The following is an 18,307-nucleotide window of genomic DNA, read 5'->3' as shown; positions in this document are numbered from 1 at the left end:
TTCGATAAAAGAAGCAAGCAGACTGAACCAATGTCCGAATCCATCCATGTTCACGAACAAGGGCTTTGAGATGAGATTTATTCTGTGTTCCCAGTGCGGGGCAGGGGTGTCAAACTCATTTTAGCTAGCAGGCCGCATAGAGGATGATCTTTTGCCAAGTGGGGTGGACCAATAAAATCATAATTATACACAGCATTTATATAACTTTAAAACTAAAACTTCAAATGCATCTTTTTTTAATACTCTCCAACATCACTATTAATCATAATGAGTAATTTTTCATCAAAAAATCATTTCGTGGGCCGGATTAGACCCGTTTGCGAGCCGTATCCTCACTGTTTTGACCCTCCTTTTTCACATCGCGGCTGCAAAAAACAAAGCCGAAACTTCTAGCGATGCTGGTCCAGCCAAGAGGAAAAGAGGAAAGCCTTTGCTATGGAAACGAAGCTAAAACGAAGCTGCATTTGGGTAGTTATGTAGACTTACTAGAATTTAAGGGGGTATTTGGGGTAGTAAAGGGTTAATTCGCCCGCGTGGGAGCTCGTTCGTAACGCGAGGACTTCCTGTGCAGTTTCTACCTGTCATTTTTTTCTCGGAGCGCAACCGAGCCAGCGTGTGAGTTCTTCCCATCTTTTGGCCGCCGGTGTGCCAGCCTGGCGCCTTTTCCGCGACGCACAACGCGAAGACGTCCTAACAGCGAGCGATTAAAGGAGAGCGTCGAGTCAACTCGGCGGCCAATTGGCTCGTCACGCTCCTCCGCGTCCTCTCGCGCCCGCCCGTCGACTCACCTGCGGGCCTCCGGCAGCCAGAGTGACAGTCGGAGATAAAATGAGTTTGGACGCCCCCCCCCGCTTTTCCCCGTTCCTCCGCCTTTTAATGGGCGCCGTTTGCAATCTCGCCTCATTCCCTCAGCGTGGCCGTCACCTGCTGCCCGACTTCCAGCGAGCGAGGCGCTCCGCGAGCAAACGCCGCAAATATAGCCTCCTCGGACAAATTGCGAGCGAGCGGGCGTAGCGCACGCGCGCCGCCAATTACGAAGCTGCCACAGTCACAGCTGCCAGAGTGCCGATGAAGGCCCACCTGTCGTGTTAGCGCGCGCGCACACACAGCAAGGCGTCCCATCCGTGAGCATCACTCCAGCGGCCATATGCAAACCTCCCTGAGCAATTAATGGGGAGATGTGTGCCCCGTGGCCTCCTGGGTAATTTGTACCACACACGTGTGACAAGTGACAGCGGACAGCCGAGCTATGCGGCGAACACGGAAGAAAGAGTTGGGGGGACACGCCCGGGACTCCAAAAAATACTCTTTTAACTTGAGAAATTAAGCTTATTGCCAAAAACGCAGCATGAGATGATGCTATGAAATAAACGGAGCCTCAAAAATCGGTTACTACTTGGCATTGACCAAAAAAGTCCCCATCTTCATAAATCAATTTTTTTAAAGGTTGAAGATTAGAGAAAATCCAGAAAACATAAAGTTTGAAACAAAGTATTTGTTTAATTTAAAAAAGTTAGTAAGTTAAGATCATAAGTACACTTTTGAAAAGTCAATAGTTTTCCCCCTTTTCTCAAGAAAAATGACATCAGAGGGTCAAAAATGGCTTTTTTTAAATGCTGTTAAATGCTAAAATCTTTTTAAAAGTTGTAATTTTAGAAATCCGGATTTTGGGGGAGGGATTTTTTTGTCATGTCTTAATATTACAGGTATAAAGTCTTATACTATTGAAAATGTTGTAATAGTTACAAAAACGTCCTCGTAAGAATAAAGTTATTTTTTTAAGTAAAAAGTCTGATTCTCAAGAGTAAAAGTCATTTAATTAAAAAAAAATGAGGCTAATGAGATGTCAAATTTCTAAAGAAAAAAAATTACCATGAAAAAGTTGGATTTTACGCAGAAAAAAAGTTGCTATGTTCTGTAAATAGTCAAAGATTTTTAGCAAATTAAAAAAAATTGTGCAAGAGAAAAGTAACATGAGGGGAATGAAGTCAGATTTGAAAAAAAAAAAGTATTTTTGGCAAAAATCATATGGCATTTACATTAATGATGCGAGTTAGCTGGTTGCCAGCAAGCGAGCAGGATGGAGTGAATGAAAGCGGAGCTTTGGTGGGAGGGGGGCAGCTAGCGCGCTAATGAGCGTCACGCTGGAGGCTGTGGACGGAGGTGGTGGGGTGGGGATCTCGGGATGGGGGGGGGGGGGGGGGGGGGGGGGGGTATTGATTAAATCCTCCGCTTGGCCCCCGTGGCCCAGCTCCTCGCCAGCGCCTCGTCAGCCTCGCCTGAGGTCGGTGCGCTTCTCCACGAGGTGCCAGCTGCTAAGTGCCCCCCCCCCCTTTTTTTTTTTTCACGCTCGCCCTCCCCGCCGCCATCTATCATCTCAATATGGTGCGGGCGGCCAGTTTGTGTTGTGCTAATTTCCTCCAATAAATCAGTAATTATTGCGCCGCCGTCCCTGCTGTCCCCCCCCCCTCACCCCCTTCCTCCCCCGCCTTTCCCCCGCAGCTGTTTTTCCACTTGTCGAGAGAGCGGGTGTTCTCCGAGGAGCGCACGCGATTCTACGGCGCCGAGATCGTCTCGGCGCTCGATTACCTGCACTCGGCCAAGATCGTGTACCGCGACCTCAAGGTGAACGCCGTCACTTTTCTTTTACCGCAAAACAAGTTCCGGTCTTGGAAAATAATGCCGACATTTTTGACATTTAAAAAGTTTCGTTTGTTGGCCGAAATGAGTCGTAATCGTACGAAACTAGCAATTGTCAGAAATGGATTTTTTTAGTACTCCAATTCCGTTATTTGGCAGATGAAAATTTATCGGCTGAGATATTATGAATACAGGCCAATGGGAGGGGACCACTCGGTGAAAATGCGAACTATACCAAGAAGCGATGTGGAAGACAGCCTAGTGGTGTCGGTTCATTTTTCATGCTGTTTTCAACAACAACAAAAACTTAAAAAAAAAAAAAAAGATATCACTATGCAAAAGGTAGTTTTGGATTTTGAACTCGGCTTTTCGAAAAATCCAAAATGACCTTTTGCATAGTCATATGTTCTTTATAACAACGAATAGCGCAAAAAATGACGATCAAAAATTTGACCAAATGGTTGGCCCGTACCAAAATATGAGTAAAATTACTGGTTCTTACTTGTTCAAGCTTGTTTTTGAATGACTCCTTCCAGCTGGAGAACCTGATGCTCGATAAAGACGGCCACATCAAGATCACCGACTTCGGCCTGTGCAAGGAAGGCATCACGGACGCCGCCACAATGAAGACCTTCTGCGGCACGCCCGAGTACCTTGCGCCCGAGGTAATTTCAACTCATTTTCTGCAGCAAATCCAATTGAACGCTTGACAGGAACCGTAGAAGTTTCTTTTCAAATTAAGAGCAAATGAATTGGAACATGAAGCAACATTTTGCCAAGTTGTTTCATGCTCTAGTTACTCATTTGCAAAGGAAAAAAAAGGGTGATTTTATAATATAAATCCAGAAACTTTTTTGAAATCGACAAAACAATATTTTAAGGTTTTTGGTTGCAATTTGATCAAAAAATAAGTTTAGTATTTAATTTTTCTCACCTCTTGATTGGTCTTGGCATTGATCTAAACAGTCTTTACTTTCCACAAATCAACTTTATTCTCACTTTTTGATTGTCTATCAACAAAGTTTGACTCATCAGATTGTTTTGTTACCCTTCCCTTTAGCACAGCTCCATCTAGTGGATGCATAACGCAACCACAGCCACAACTGGAACTTCTATTCCACGTGCCTTATAATGTGGTGCGCCTTATATATGAAAACACTTTTAAAATAGGCCATTTATTGAAGGTGCACCTTATAGTTCATAGTGCGGAAAATACCGTATCTATCTATCTATCTATCTATCTATCTATCTATCTATCTATCTATCTATCTATCTATCTATCTATCTATCTATCTATCTATCTATCTATCTATCTATCTATCTATCTATCTAGATCGAGTATTAACAGGCTGTTAGATCTATCTATCTATCTATCTATCTATCTATCTATCTATCTCGCTATCCATCCATCCATCCGTGTGTGAAAGAGTAGCTTGTTATCCAACGCGTGCACTGACGGACTTATATAGTGTAAATAGCGTGGGCTGTCATTTAAGGCGAGGGGCTAATTCAGAAAGAGCGCAAAGGGTTTATTTTGGCCAGCGTTGGTCCATCTCCAAGGCCAGCAGATCACCTGGCGAGCTTGGCGCCGGCCCGTGGGTGGCGGAGTGGGGGGGCACGGCGGCAGGGGAGCGGCGAAGCGCGGCCGAGTACATCCCACTTGAAAAAGTAGCGAGGACAATTTGGCGCAGCATTTTCATCTTTTTGGGGTTTTTTTTTTTTTGTTTGTTTATTTTTTTTCAAGTGCCTTCTTTTGCGTGCCAAAAGCTGATTGGAGGCTGCTAGTTATTTTTCACAGGATGTGCGTATCCGCGTGTGTGTTGCAGTAGAAAGTGCGGGCTAAAGTGAGGCAGATGGCGGCAGATGGGCGAGGTTGGAGGAAGGTGCTCGGAAAAAACCTGGAAATCTACACCGCCGCCGCTCGCCCGCCCGCCTGCCCGCCCGCCCGCACGCTCTGCTCTGCTCGCCCGCCCGCGTGTAAAAATAACACAGTGTGCTCCCAGCCAAGTTCCAGAGATGCAAAGTAGCTGGGATTAAACAGAGAATGGGGGGGGGGGGGGGGGTTGGGGGGGGCTCGAAGGCAGACGGAGATGAGAAATATTTCAGGGTTATTGTCATTTTGACGCTTCCCGTGTTTGCAAAGGCCGCGCAATGGGGCCTGGTGCCTTCTACCGTATTTGACTTTATTAGAAAAAAAAATGGCAGCTTTCTCCACTTGAGGTCTCCATACTTACAAAAGCCCAATACTGCACAATCTGACACCCGTTAGCACTAGTTAGTTGTGAGGAAGCGTAGTTTACAAAATAGCCTACTGTTGATCTGAAGACAGAATGTGTACAAAAGAAATCACATCATTTATTTAAATGACATTTTACAAATATCCTTCCAGTTTTAATTTCAATATTTTTAGTATAAAAATAAATATTGAGTGTTAGAAAATACATAAATAATGATTTACTTAAAATATTTTTTAAATAAGCTATTTTATATGACATTTTACAAATATTTAACCATTTTTTTAAATAAAATTAATAATATATTATCATACTTATATTATTATATAATATTTAAATTAATATTGACTGTTCAAAAATATCAAAAAAATATAATATAATAAAAAACTCAACTGCGGATTCAGGAAAAAGTTGCGATTAATCGGAATTAATCGTGCAAAGTTTTGCGATCCATTAGTTAAACGTTCTCTCAACACCGCTAGTTTTCTTTTATTATTAATGTTATTCCCAATGATCAATTCTGGATATCAGTGTGTTTATAACGTCAGTCAAAGGCCAAGCGGTGCGAGCGTGTCCAAGTCGCGTCCCGGCCCAACAAATGGGCAGCAATCGGGTGGCGTCGCCGCCGCCGCGGCGCTATTTTGTTGTCTCGAGGTGGCTCCCCTTTGACCCCGCCGCCTACTGTCATCACATGTGCCCCCCTCGGGCTCCGCGCGCGTTCCCATCCCGTCTCGGGTCCCGTCCCGACTGCCAAAAGACCCCCCCCCCGCCCCCGACCCGTCCCGCCACATGGTCCGCCCCCGAAATCCTTCTCTCCCCTCCGGCTTCCTTTGATCTCATCCCGTTTTGCTTTCGCTTAAACACGCACCTTTTGTAGCGGTGAGGTCAGCTTTGCCACTTCAAAAAAAAAAAAAAGTCCAAACACACACACGTACACACACACTCGCCGGCGGCTGTGAGCCAGCGATCCGGCTCTGCCAGGATTAATCTGCTCCCTGCCTGTGACCGAGCTGCCGCCAATTTTTTTTTTTTTTTTTTTTTCTCCTCCCTCCCAGTTTGGTCCCGCCTTGTTTTCCGGATGGATATTTCATCTGTTTATCTAGAGTTGTTAACTCGAGCGGGCCATACCACCCAAAAATCAAAACTTGATTTTCTTCAATCCCTCTGGACATTACAGTTTTAACCGATTTTAAAAAAAATGCAAAAAAAAATGCTAAAATTGCATTTTGACATGGGCCTGCAACATTATTTAAAAAAAGTTATAAACTGGTTGGATGGGAGACGCAAGCGTGAAAATAAATCCAAATTCATCACTTTTAACAAAAAACCTTGACTTTTTTTTCTTCACATAACTAGGGTAGAAATTGCTGGAAAAAAAATCTTGCTTATTTTAATAAATGAATTACTACAGAAAAAAAATCTTAAAAAATTGGGACTAGATTTTCCTCCATGTGGCTCTGAGCGCAAATGAAATTGACGGGCTAGTCCGTTTATTTTGCCATTTTTTTAACAGTAAAACATTAATATTTTGTCTATAATAATTTAATAACCAAGTTGTCCTTCATACACAAGCAGTACACATTTTTCTACTTGCCGTGTGAAGACCAATCATAGCGCAACTGTCGGTCATGTGACTTTCATACGCTCATCGATTGGCTCTACTTGGCTCTACTAAAAAAAGTGCTTTTAAAAGTACGTGAACAATAATGAACTCTTCAAATTCAATTCATTAGCTACCAAAGACGTAATTTGAGGTCCTCTGAGGGGAAGGAAGTACCCGCAACGGAATTGACGGGTGTCGGTTTTTGCTCGGCGCTCCGGCCTGGTCCCAATTCCCAGCAAATTGTGGCAGCGGCATTCTGGGCCGGCCCGCTCCATTATTCTTAACAGTGAGAAGATGCTATTATTATCAGCGAGATGTGCGGCATATGCCGCTCTGGCCGCTCTCCAACCTTGCCAGTCTGTCCGTCACCACACACACACACACACACACACACACACACACACACACACACACTCGCACTCTTTCACTCATCATAGCGTCACATTTTAATCAGCTTGTGATGTTAATGAGCACCTGAAGTCGCATCGCCTTCGTTGAAGGCGGAGCAGATGGGCCGAGCGAGAGCGAGCCAGGCGCGCGCCTCCTCTTTGATAGCGCGGCCGTGACCCCGCGTCCACGGCCGAGGCCCGGCCAGCTTTCCCCTTCCGGGGACGGCGTCCCGGCCCTCCGGGCGCGGCCTGTGAAGACCCGCCACCCGCTGATGTTCGCCATCTCTGCATTTTTGTTTTTTAATGTTTCCCTGCAGCCACCTCGCTGCCGCCATATTGACTCACTTGCGCTTTATCTACTGGCTCATCTGTCCGTTTGTTTCTTCTTCTACTTTTTTCGCCACCTTGGGCACTTTGCGCCTATAAAATAAATGCACACGTGCGGGGTACAAGCAGATGTCTCGTAAAAAGACAAAACAAAACGTTGCGTAAAGTAACATCCAATCTTGATGCTTACTATGTTGCTTGAGTTTAGCCGGTTAGCTCCATAGCCGCCACAGTCTTCACAGTTAGGGCAACTAGCATGGCCGCGCTAACAGGCAAACTTTTTTTGTCTCTGGATTGCAATAATTATGAATTTGGGGAGCTATTATTTTGCCTAGGACCAGGACAATGAATGGAATTTATTTGATCAACTCCCCGTCAATTTGAAAATGAGCTAAATTGTGTAATGAAAGCTTCTTTTGGCAGGATTTAAAAAATGCTAACACCGAATATGTTGCACTATTTGGCTTAAGTGATTAATTGAACAAGTTCAATGATTTTATGATATGGATGGACAAAAAAGCGAGCTAGAGGTTGGTTAGCTAACAGCCAGTCGCTAACCTGCGCCAACGAATGCTTTTTCGCCGACACCCATGTGACTCCCAGGCTTGGCCCCGCCTCTCAAAGCTACACACATCTCAAGTGAGCAAAAAAAACACACAGTAATTTAAATATGCAAACATGCTAGTGGTTAGTTAGCTAACAGCCAAATGCTAACCTGCGGCAAGAAATGCTTTTTCGCTGACACCCATGTGACTCACCAGGCTTGGCCCCGCCTCTCAAACCTACACACATCACAAGTGAGCAAAAAAACAAACAAAAAAAAACATACAATAACTTAAATATGCAAACAATCTAGTGGTTAGTTAGCTAACAGCCAATCGCTAACCTGAGCCAACAAATGCTTTTTCGCCGACACCCATGTGACTCCCAGGCTTGGCCCCGCATCTCAAAGCTACACACATCACAAGTGAGCGAAAAAAAAAAAAACCTACAGTAACTTAAATATGCAAACAAGCTAGTGGTTAGTTAGCTAACAGCCAGTCGCTAACCCGCGCCAACAAATGCTTTTTCGCCGACAGCCATGTGACTCACCAGGCTTCTCGTTCCCGTCAGGTCCTGGAGGACAACGACTACGGGCGAGCGGTGGACTGGTGGGGCCTGGGCGTGGTGACGTACGAGATGATGTGCGGCCGCCTGCCTTTCTACAACCAGGACCACGAGAAGCTCTTCGAGCTCATCCTGATGGAGGACATCAAGTTCCCGCGCACGCTCTCGGCCGACGCCAAGTCGCTGCTGTCGGGACTGCTCATCAAGGACCCCAACAAACGGTACCGTCGAAAGGCCTCCAAACATGGGACCGTTTTCCATTTGCCCGTCCGTCTGTGCCCAACCAGGCTGGGCGGCGGACCGGACGACGCCAAAGAAATAATGAGGCACAGTTTCTTTACCGGCGTGGACTGGCAGCACGTGTACGACAAAAAGGTGCGGGCGCCCGTCCCTCCTGTTTCGCTCGGCAAATTCAGGGAGTCGTTGACGCTCGGTCCCGCCTTCTGCTCCAGATGCTTCCTCCGTTCAAGCCTCAGGTGACGTCGGAGACGGACACCAGGTACTTCGACGAGGAGTTCACGGCGCAGACCATCACGGTGACGCCGCCCGAGAAATGTGAGTCTCAAACAAAGAAATATTAGCAGGTCCAGACGTGGCGCTCCGCCACGACCTGCAGAATCTAGTCTCGGGACCTAGTCTGGTCTTGCATCAAAAGAGATGTTGGCGGGGTCTTGTAATATGACCATGATGAAAGCCTTGCCTGTCTTCACGCCAGTCGACGAGGACGGCATGGACTGCCTGGACAACGAAAGGCGACCGCACTTCCCGCAGTTCTCCTACTCGGCCAGCGGGCGGGAATGAACGCCGCGCCCTCTCTAACCCCGCCCCTCTGCGGTGACATCATCACAGCTGGTCTATGAGGTCATCGGCATGGGACACACACACACACACACACACACACACAAAAGGACCCGGAAGAACCGACTCTCGGAAGGATTTTGCCATCCTTTTTTTCATTCGCGGTTTACGAAAGGAGCGCAAGGTACGTAGGCGGTTAGCCGCTCCCCCCCACCCCCCTCCCCCCTCCCCAAGGGCGGGACCGCTGCACCTTGAGCACTTCCCTCCTGGCACGGGCGAGACCGGCGTGCGTGACTCGCTCGCAATCTCAGGCTTTTCTCGCACACGTCAACCATTGTGGGATGGAGCGAGCGGGTCCGCTAGGCGGGAGTTGACTCAGGTGCAATTTCCCACTCCTCTTTGCTGCTATTCCAACATCCGCCTCCGGGGCGCGCTCTCTCGTCCTCTTCAACCGGACTTCTGCTTAACAGATCTAGCGCGAAGTGGGCTGGGCGAAATGGGAAAAGTTCCTTTTCTCATCCAAATCAATTACTTTATTTCGAAAAACTTTTTTCTTATAGCTCCTTACCTCAAACAAGATTATAAATGTTTTTTTTTATTCCCCAGCATCAACTTCTATAGAATAGCAGACAAAACGAAACTGTTCATTAACCAAAGCAAAATTCCCTATAGAAAATCATGTACATCCATTTAATCCATTCCGAGCAACCAAAAAAGATTAAAAAAAAATCGACTATATATGTATAGGGCATAACTACTTGATTTTAGAAAAGTGCAAAATGAATAAAATTTGTCGTACTTTTCATCGCTTAAAATCTCAAAGTGCTAAAATCATTCAACTGAAACTGACGAATGAAGGTCAAAGTGGAACTAAGCATTCTATATTCCACCACAAATCAAAGTAATATCGCATACACGGATCAATCAATCACCATTGCTTTCAGCGGGGCCTCCATAATGTGAAATATTGCCCTCTGCTGGTTATAAAAATTGACATCGCCATCTCATTAACATTGTGATTATTTGACCAGACCCCCCCCAAAAATCCTGAGCAATAAACAGGAGCTAATCAATCAAATGTAGGCGTGGCCCAGCCCTAGCCGCTAGCTAGCGACTTATGTACACTTCCGCTTGCTAACTTGCTGCTAACGTGGCCGCTCGGGACGCGGATCTAGTCAACGCACGACGTACCCAATCCGGGAATTTCACGTCCTTCGCGCCAGGAGCTTCTGTGTCCAAGCGCAGCAGTCCCCCCACCCCCACCCCCACCCCCACCCATAGCTTTACGACCCACAATGCAACGCTCGCTTGTCGAAGACTGGACAGAGGCGTGGCGCGACGCCGCCATGGACGCAAACCTATTTATAATGATGATCTTTCCTTGGTGGAGGTACTTTTGGCTTATTTATTATCCTGCCCACCCCCACCCCCTTTTTTTTAATTGCTACCCTGCCCCCCCCCCCCTTTTTTCTTTTCTATTGGAGTTTTTTCTATTAACAGACACGTGATTCTATGGGACGAGTCTGTACGTTAGGGCTGAAAAAACAAAATGGCCGAAGAATGTAGTAGGGGGAACGGTTCCGTCGCTTATTACCTCCGCCAAGCATTATTTGTCTATTTATTACTTTGTGTTGTCTCTTTGTTTTTGTTTGCAGCAGTGTTGCCGGAAAGTGCAGACCTCCACCATTTTTTTTTAAATTCCTTTCTCCTTTTTTGTAAAACATGCGTTTTCATAAATCAATCGCCACAATAATCATAATATTAACTCACAATAATCAATCATGTGATTGAGAAGAAAAATGGTAACAATTGAAAAGGTTTCCAACTGCCGCAGACTTTTGACAATGAGAGCGGCACCACCTAGTGCCATAGATGTGCAATTACACTTCACACAGCAAAAGCAAAGCCTGTTCCCTGGGGTCATATGCCCCCCCCCCCTCCTCCCAAAAAAAAAAGGTGGAGGTCTGAGCTTTTGCAGCTTTGTTTTTTTTTGTTTAGTGATGAAAACGTGACAAGCGCGGACAGCAGGACGCATGGAGGACGGACTTCAGTGATAAGCACTTATTAAAGTTGCGTGTGTGTGTTTGTGTGAGAGTTGGACATGAAAAGTGAGCAAAGGTGTGCAGGAGGAGCTAAGTGCAAGAAAAGTCAAGTGGGCTATCGAAGGTCGGAGAAAGAATTATCAGTGGCGTTGCAAGTCGGCTAACATGGCGCTAGCATAGCGCCGTCGTGTTAGCGTTCACTGAAGGGCGGAAACGGCGCGGAGGTGAGTGTGAACGTTTGCGGACAGCGGTCTTCGCTTGTTGACTTTGTGGGATGCGGGCCGTCCGTCTTGAACGCGCGGCGTCGGCGTCTTCCGAGCTTCTGGCCCCTCCTCCCGTCTTTTGTCTTCTTCGCACGCCACCGAAGCCTTACGCTTTCAAAACCCAGGCGGAGAAAATTGACGCTGGTTTCAATTGAAAACAAAACAAAGGAAAAAACACTTTTGATGCATTCAACGTACGACGCGGTTGAAAATAGACAACGTGTATGACATGCTATTTATTATTCTTTGAATGTCACTGTCACTTGAATTTGTTTTCTAATTAATTTATTGGATGTCATTTTTTTGGGTTCATTCTGCAGTCAAGACTTCCTTTGAAGAAAATAAATGCCTCCCATTTATTCTTCCCGCGTGTCGCGGACCACATGCGAGCTCGTGCTTCCAAGTGTCGTTTGAAAACGGCAATGACCCCTCACCCCCAAAAGTGCGGAACAATCATCGGGATATGTCACTTATTGCAGTGCTTGTTGAACATTCGCCCCCTAGTGGTAGTATTAGAACGCAGAGGCGAGTTTGAAAAGCAGCAGTTTATTAAAAATCCATCTCTTTTATTCCAGCATGGAAAAGTTTGACTAAAGTCCACCATTTTGCCGGTGGCTAAAGACAAGGGAAACATAAGTCGGCGAGCAAAAAGTAATGTAAGGTAAGTGAGGCCGTAGGTCAGTCGTGGTGCTCCGGTGCGTGCTGCAGGACCATGCGGTTGTGTTTGGCCAGCAGCTGACAAACTTGCTGGGCGCTGCTCTGGCAGTGGCGGTCCAACTGCTCGAGCCTACCGCACGCAAGCAAGTTGAAAAAAACAAAAACAGAAAATAAATCCATAAATACAATTCACAATGTAAATTAGTAAACACCCCACCAGTTAACAACAAAACAAACATATAGGATGTAGACCATGTATAGTAAAGAATTTGCTCCCCCTAAAAAATGACATATAGTAAAACATGTTTTTATTTTAGTTTTATGTATTTATTTTGAAGGAAAAAAATGGCAATACCCCACCCCTCCAAAAAAACATGTATTTTAGGGTATTTCTTTAGCAAAAAAGGCCATGTGTAGTAAGGCATTAAAAAAAAGTAGGCGATTTTTTTTTTTGCAACAATGACATACGTGGTCGTTTCTTCGGAGGAAAAAAAAGCCTTTTTTATGGCTTTTTTTTTGGGGGGGGGGGACTATGTATCGTAAGGCATATTTAAAAAAAAAAGATCAGAGGGACTTTTTTTCTAAAAAAAAAAAAAATGACCATGTATTGTAAAGACATTTTGGTGGCATCGATTTTCCAAAAAAAAAAAAAGGGAAAACGAATCCGGCATTTTTATTTTAAACAACCATTTGTAGTACACCGTCTTTCAAGCAGCATTTTGCCTTTCACCAGAGCGACTTTGCGGTTTTGCGGGGGACCGCCACGGCAGACGGACGCCCTCTAGAGGTGAGCCCGACAAACACTTCATTTTCCAAAATCCGAATGAAGCTCAAACGTACACTCTTGAAAAGCGATCTCATTGCCAACTTGATTCGCGAATGAAAAGTTTCGGCCAAAGAGGCCCGTTCGCCTCTTCTTCCTTCGTGCCATCTCGCTCCCGGAGCCTCTGATGCGCACGCACGCGCACACCAGCAAATGGGCCGATACTTTTTTTTTTTTTTTTTGGGCGTCCGGCGCACGGTACTAACTGAAGCAGTAGCAAGGATGAACAATAAGAAAAAAATCTTTTGAATATGTCCTATTATTCTGAAAAAAAAATCACGTAAGTCTTCAGGCATGATACCTAAATATACGAAAATCATTTTACAGAGTCAAACGAGTCCACGCTCAATTTCAACCATTAATTTCTACGATTCCAAAATAATATTGATGTGGCTAGGATTATTTGTCTTTTTGGGTGATATATATATATATATTTTAAATGTAGTTACAGGTTTTGAAATTCCATTTTTCTCTCCCCCAAAAATAGTATGGCTCGTGACATTAACTTTTAGTTTTATTTTCAAAATAATTCTTTTAAAAAACTAGATACGACGTATTTATTTGCTATGCATTTTTGCAGTTGGCACACGTGCAGAATTTAACGGCAACAATAAAGTGTTTTTCGGACGATGCGCATGATAAATATGTATAATCGGCGCTCTTCATCCTCCTCATCCTCATGCTCCCCATCGCAACGTAAACAACACGGAAATAGTCAAATAAATAATGAAGTGTGTGTTAAAAAAACCCCTGTGTCGTTTGGCAGCCGGCTTGGCCCGGTAAAAATACATCAAGCTGATTTTCCAAATGTTTTGCTCTTCGCGGCACAGATTGCGGCGAGGGGAGGAAAAAAAAAAAGTATAAATAAATGTGAAAAAAGTGTGTGCTGGGGGGGCTGGATGGAGCTCGCTGGACTTGTTAGCGCCTTACACCTTGAAAGGCCTCGGGGCGGCGCCATGGAGCGGCCCGTGGTGCGTTCAAGCGCCCGCAAAAACTTCTGCAAAGATGTGTTGCTCTCGTTGCTCTGTGATCGATTTTGATTGGCCAATTTCGAGGGAAACGATGTCCAGTTTTAGTCCACTAAATTGATGCAAAATTTGGATTAAAGTGTTTGTTTGTTTTAAAATCCAAATCTGATGCATCCAATGCAAATCTGATGCATCCAACTAACTGAAAATATATTTGACAGATTAAACCATATCAACGTGCAGCTAATCCAATTGTGGTATCGTTAATAATTATACGACTGTGCAAACACCCAATTCCACCGTTCCAGCTCATTTATAAAATGTTAAAAAGATGAATTAACACAATGAATCTGATTTATCAGTACAAATGCAATTGAGTCCTAACTAAGGCCTTTTTCACCGGCCTGGCCTTATTATCGCCCAAGTCATCGCCGACTTTGAAGGGCTCATGATGCTGTCTCATATATATGCATATATTTTTTACTTTCAACCCCTCAAAAAGTTCAGGGGCACCAGCACTATCCGTACGCCCGAGTTGGATCCAAATTTCCTAAACAAGTCCAAAATTCACAGTAAAATGGAGATTTGGGACTCCATCTACTTCTTTGTGACTTTTTCTTCGGTGTTGTGGGATCTTTCTAATGTCAAATATGAAAGGCCCCGATAAGTGCCCCCCCTTAAAAAAACAACAACAACACTGCAAGTAGCAGGAGGCTTCATCCACTCAGCAAAGTGTCAAAGCACAAAAACAGCGGGCGCTAAATGCCAACCTTGATTAGCATAGTTCAGCTGGGGAAGGCGCCGCGCGCACACACACACACACACACGCACACAGAAGACGAGCTAGCTTCTTGACAAGCTATATTGTCTTAGCATGCAGCTGCCGCACACTCGATTGCGGGCCACAGGTTCACTGGTGGGGGGGGGGCAATATGTGCCCAAGTCTGTGCGAGTGCGTGCGCGCATCTAGGTGAGGTGCTGATGTAGAGCTCCTACAGAGTGGGATGGCGACACCCACACACACTCTGGGCCACATGGGCAGAGGCAGGCGACACGCCAAGCGCCCCTGTGGCGACACACACACACACACACACACACACACACACACACACACACGCGCGCGCGCGCATCCTGTCACGCACACAAAAAGACTGAAGTGTTGCAGCCAAAGCCAAATATGGAAACACTTGAAGCCCTACATGTCTATATATCGGGGGCGGGGTGTTCACTTTTGCAAAACAAACCGGGATGAACTAGTAGCAAAATACTTAAAAACCGCCAGCAAAAAGGATGGCATCAAACTCCATTCATATTACCGTAGCATTTTTTCCGAATTGAACCCACGTATGTATTGAAAGAATCGACGGCACTGAACAATTTGAGCGGATGAAGAAAAACGACTAATTATTACGCCTTTAAAAGCATTGAGAAAATGAGGGGGAAAAAATGCAATGTGCATTGTTTGCAAAGTGTGCGCACAAGGATTCATTGTGATTTCTTCCAAAAAAAAAAAAAAGTCCTAACATTTTAAATTCTTTGAAGTTGCACTAAAAAGTAGATCGATGACATCGCCTTCTGATTTTTGTATCTCACGTGCTTTTTGGACTAAAATGTAGCGCGTGTGCGCGTGTACCTGTTCTTCATGGTATGGTGCACACGTCCGTGCTGAACACACTGTTTCTCCATGTCGGAGCAGCGTGCTCTCATCTTCTTCACTGTGTCCTGAAGGTGTTGATTCGCCATGGCCAGATGCTCCACTTCCCGCCTACGCACACGCACACACAAGAAAAAAAGAGAAACATTTTGAATGTTACAGCAGTCGTTAAAACAAGTACAAGTTGCATTTTACACAAATGAACTTGTAAAAAGTGTTGTAATGCGGCCATAAAATGAACGTCTTTTCCAGTAATGATGATTTTTTTTTTTTTTTTTTTTTTTAATGGGACTGCCTGACTTTATTTGCATTGGTTGTACTGTTGCTTTTTCTTCGCTTGCCAAATGAAATTTTGCTCTTACGAAACAGCAACTTGACTTACAAATAGTCAAATATATGTTTTTGTTCAATTACAAATGCGTGCAACATAAAAGTTCAATTGAGCGGTTGCTCAATTCCAACAGATAAAGACTTGATGTGTTTTGTGTTATTACAAATCATATTTTTTGCTTTCACAAAACAGCAACTTAAAAATAGTCAAATTGTTTAAGTAGTAACAGCTTAATTCTAATAAAGATTTGATATGTTTTATGTAGAAATGACAAATTATATTATGAATATTGCTTATTACGTATTATTAGTATTTCACTTATTAATATTCATTAATAATGTTGTTTTTATTGCATATTACTTGTATTTAAATTTTATATATATTTGTAAATATTTTATTATTATTTTGATATTCTTGACAGAACAATAAATAAATAAAATCAATATTTCTGGGGTCTGGCCCGACTAAGATGGAGGAAATATATCACGAAATATAATGAGGTTTTGTTCCCATTTTTCAGTTTCTTACGTTAAAAAGGGACATAACTAAAAACAAAATTTTTTTGGGGATGTCCGACTCAAAAGGAAAAAAATAGCAAGGTTAATTCAGTCCCTCATTTTCTTAGATGAGTCGAGATCAGTGGCCCAAAACGGGTTGAAATTGACACCATTAGCTTAGAAAAAAAAAAAAAAAAATCTGTGAAAAGTACCCAGGACAAAACTTTTTGGAAAAAAAACGTAAAACTACGTCTTTGGGATTGAATGAGTTAACCTGCACTAGGAGATGTTTTGGTCATCAAGAAAAATTTGTGAATGAAGTGCCATGTAGCTAGGGAACACTTTCAATTCTCGTGGTTATATGTGACTTTTTTTTCAAGCTTTTTGTTAGATGTGTCGAGATGAACAGCCCAAATCGGGTCCAATTAACACCGATATGTTAAAAAAAAACACTGAAAAAAGAATTAGAAAAAATAAAGTTCCTGGGACAAAATATCTAGATAAAAAAAAAACGTAAAAATACGTCTTTGGGATTGAATGAGTTAACCTGCATGACTTGACACGCAAGGTGAAAATGTGTGAGGTGCACATGAACCCGGAGGGCACCCGTAGCCCATTTTCTGCTTCAACAGCACGGAGCCGACCTCGTCGGGCCCGCTGCGTGCGTGCGTGTGCTGCGTGCGCGCACGCGCATTGTCCAGCAGGACTTTAACCGCTACACTTGGCTCGGGATCCAGGAGCTCAAACAGCCAGAGGCCTGCATGCACACGCACACAACAGTGTGCGTGTGTAATGGCACAGATAAAAGTAAATTGAAGGTCCCTTGCCATAACGCAGTTTGCTTTTTATCCATGGAGGTTTGAATCATGGTGGGAAAACGAAGCTTCATGAAGCACCTGTGTGCTTGCATTACCCCTCAATGGTGCGCTTGCTTGAAAAATAAGCACCGGCGCAGTGGAAATGTAGCAAATTTCCAGTCACTTTGAAGCACGAGCGCCATCTAGAGGAGTGAAAAAATATCGCAAGCGCTTCACGAAGCTTCATTTATCCATCGCTCGGTTTGAATTTTGAGGTTGTAAGCAAATGAGAGAACCTTGAGAAAATGTTCATGTCTGAAAAAAAAATTGTGGGGAGGTTACTACTTGAAAATATATAAGATAAAAACATTGGAAAAACACTGGAAATGAAAAAAACAGTATCGCGAAAAACTAATCATGACGAAAGAAAAAATGGTAATTAACAAAATGTATGTTCAAAGATATGAGTTGAAAATATGTATAATCATCGTTAAAAAAACAAAGACGGCTAATTGGTATTTTACCTATCGCGGCTTGTTTTTAGGACGTAAATGAACCCAAAGAAAAACCATGTTTTGCCACAATAATAAATAATCAAGCATCTCCTTCACAGATTTGACTTGGGTATTTTTTTGGACCGCAACTCGGCAAGAAAGGAGGGAAGATGGTAACGTGAGTTTGCGAGCCTTCTGGAGCGCGGCGGCTGGCGAAGCCAGCACGGGGGCCAGATTGGAGGCCGTCATGTGACTAATGCGCAGCGCAGCTCCAACAGCTGACAGAACGCTGGGCCCAGGGTCACCGCCGTACACGTTCCCCCGAACGACGAGAGGCGGACTCATCCGCGCGGCAGATGGAGAGCCGGGCGGGCCCGCTGCGACCGCGCTAGCGTCAGCTTCCACCAGAAAACAGGTCAGCCGCGCCGAGCGCGTACAAAGTCAGCCCGCTGACTCCGCCCGTGCCTTGAGGCGCCGTTACCCAGAAACATCCGGCCCTTTTTCATCCCCCTCGCGCACCGCTGCTAAGGGTTCATCTCAATTTCTTTTCCTGAAATTTGTTTAGCCGCTTGTTTTGAATACTATTCACTTCGTCGATAGACATTTTATTTGTATAGCTGACAAGCTAGCAAACTAACTAAAATAGCGAGCTACTTTTACAGAAATCGCTAGCTAGCTAAACA

At 44.4% G+C, this 18,307-nt stretch overlaps 2 protein-coding genes across 7 annotated transcripts in view; one reads left to right on the top strand and one right to left on the bottom strand.

Moving 5' to 3' along the window:
• The window catches only part of akt3a (AKT serine/threonine kinase 3a), a 50,799-nt gene extending 39,032 nt beyond the window's left edge, over positions 1-11,767 (top strand). For all 3 annotated transcript variants that reach the window (XM_088420796.1, XM_088420795.1, XM_088420797.1), the window contains 6 exons: positions 2,503-2,625; positions 3,177-3,305; positions 8,307-8,521; positions 8,588-8,675; positions 8,753-8,855; positions 9,016-11,767. In XM_088420796.1, the coding sequence (XP_088276922.1) occupies positions 2,503-2,625; positions 3,177-3,305; positions 8,307-8,521; positions 8,588-8,675; positions 8,753-8,855; positions 9,016-9,101 (744 nt within the window). In that variant the 3' untranslated portion in view covers positions 9,102-11,767. The remainder of the gene's footprint in view (positions 1-2,502; positions 2,626-3,176; positions 3,306-8,306; positions 8,522-8,587; positions 8,676-8,752; positions 8,856-9,015) is intronic.
• Positions 11,768-11,933: 166 nt separating this feature from the next.
• The window catches only part of sdccag8 (SHH signaling and ciliogenesis regulator sdccag8), a 31,579-nt gene continuing 25,205 nt past the window's right edge, over positions 11,934-18,307 (bottom strand). For 3 of the 4 annotated variants that reach the window (XM_088420794.1, XM_088420791.1, XM_088420792.1), the window contains exons 16-17: positions 15,485-15,616; positions 11,934-12,190 (exon numbers count right to left, since the gene is read on the bottom strand). In XM_088420794.1, the coding sequence (XP_088276920.1) occupies positions 12,082-12,190; positions 15,485-15,616 (241 nt within the window). In that variant the 3' untranslated portion in view covers positions 11,934-12,081. The remainder of the gene's footprint in view (positions 12,191-15,484; positions 15,617-18,307) is intronic. The other variant, XR_015866322.1, reaches the window with a different exon arrangement.

This window comes from Hippichthys cyanospilos, chromosome 8 (assembly GCF_059441005.1).
Source record: "Hippichthys cyanospilos isolate Australia breed blue-spotted pipefish chromosome 8, RoL_Hcya_1.0, whole genome shotgun sequence".
Taxonomy (NCBI): Eukaryota; Metazoa; Chordata; class Actinopteri; order Syngnathiformes; family Syngnathidae; genus Hippichthys; species Hippichthys cyanospilos.
This window is presented reverse-complemented; position numbering and strand designations above follow the sequence as displayed.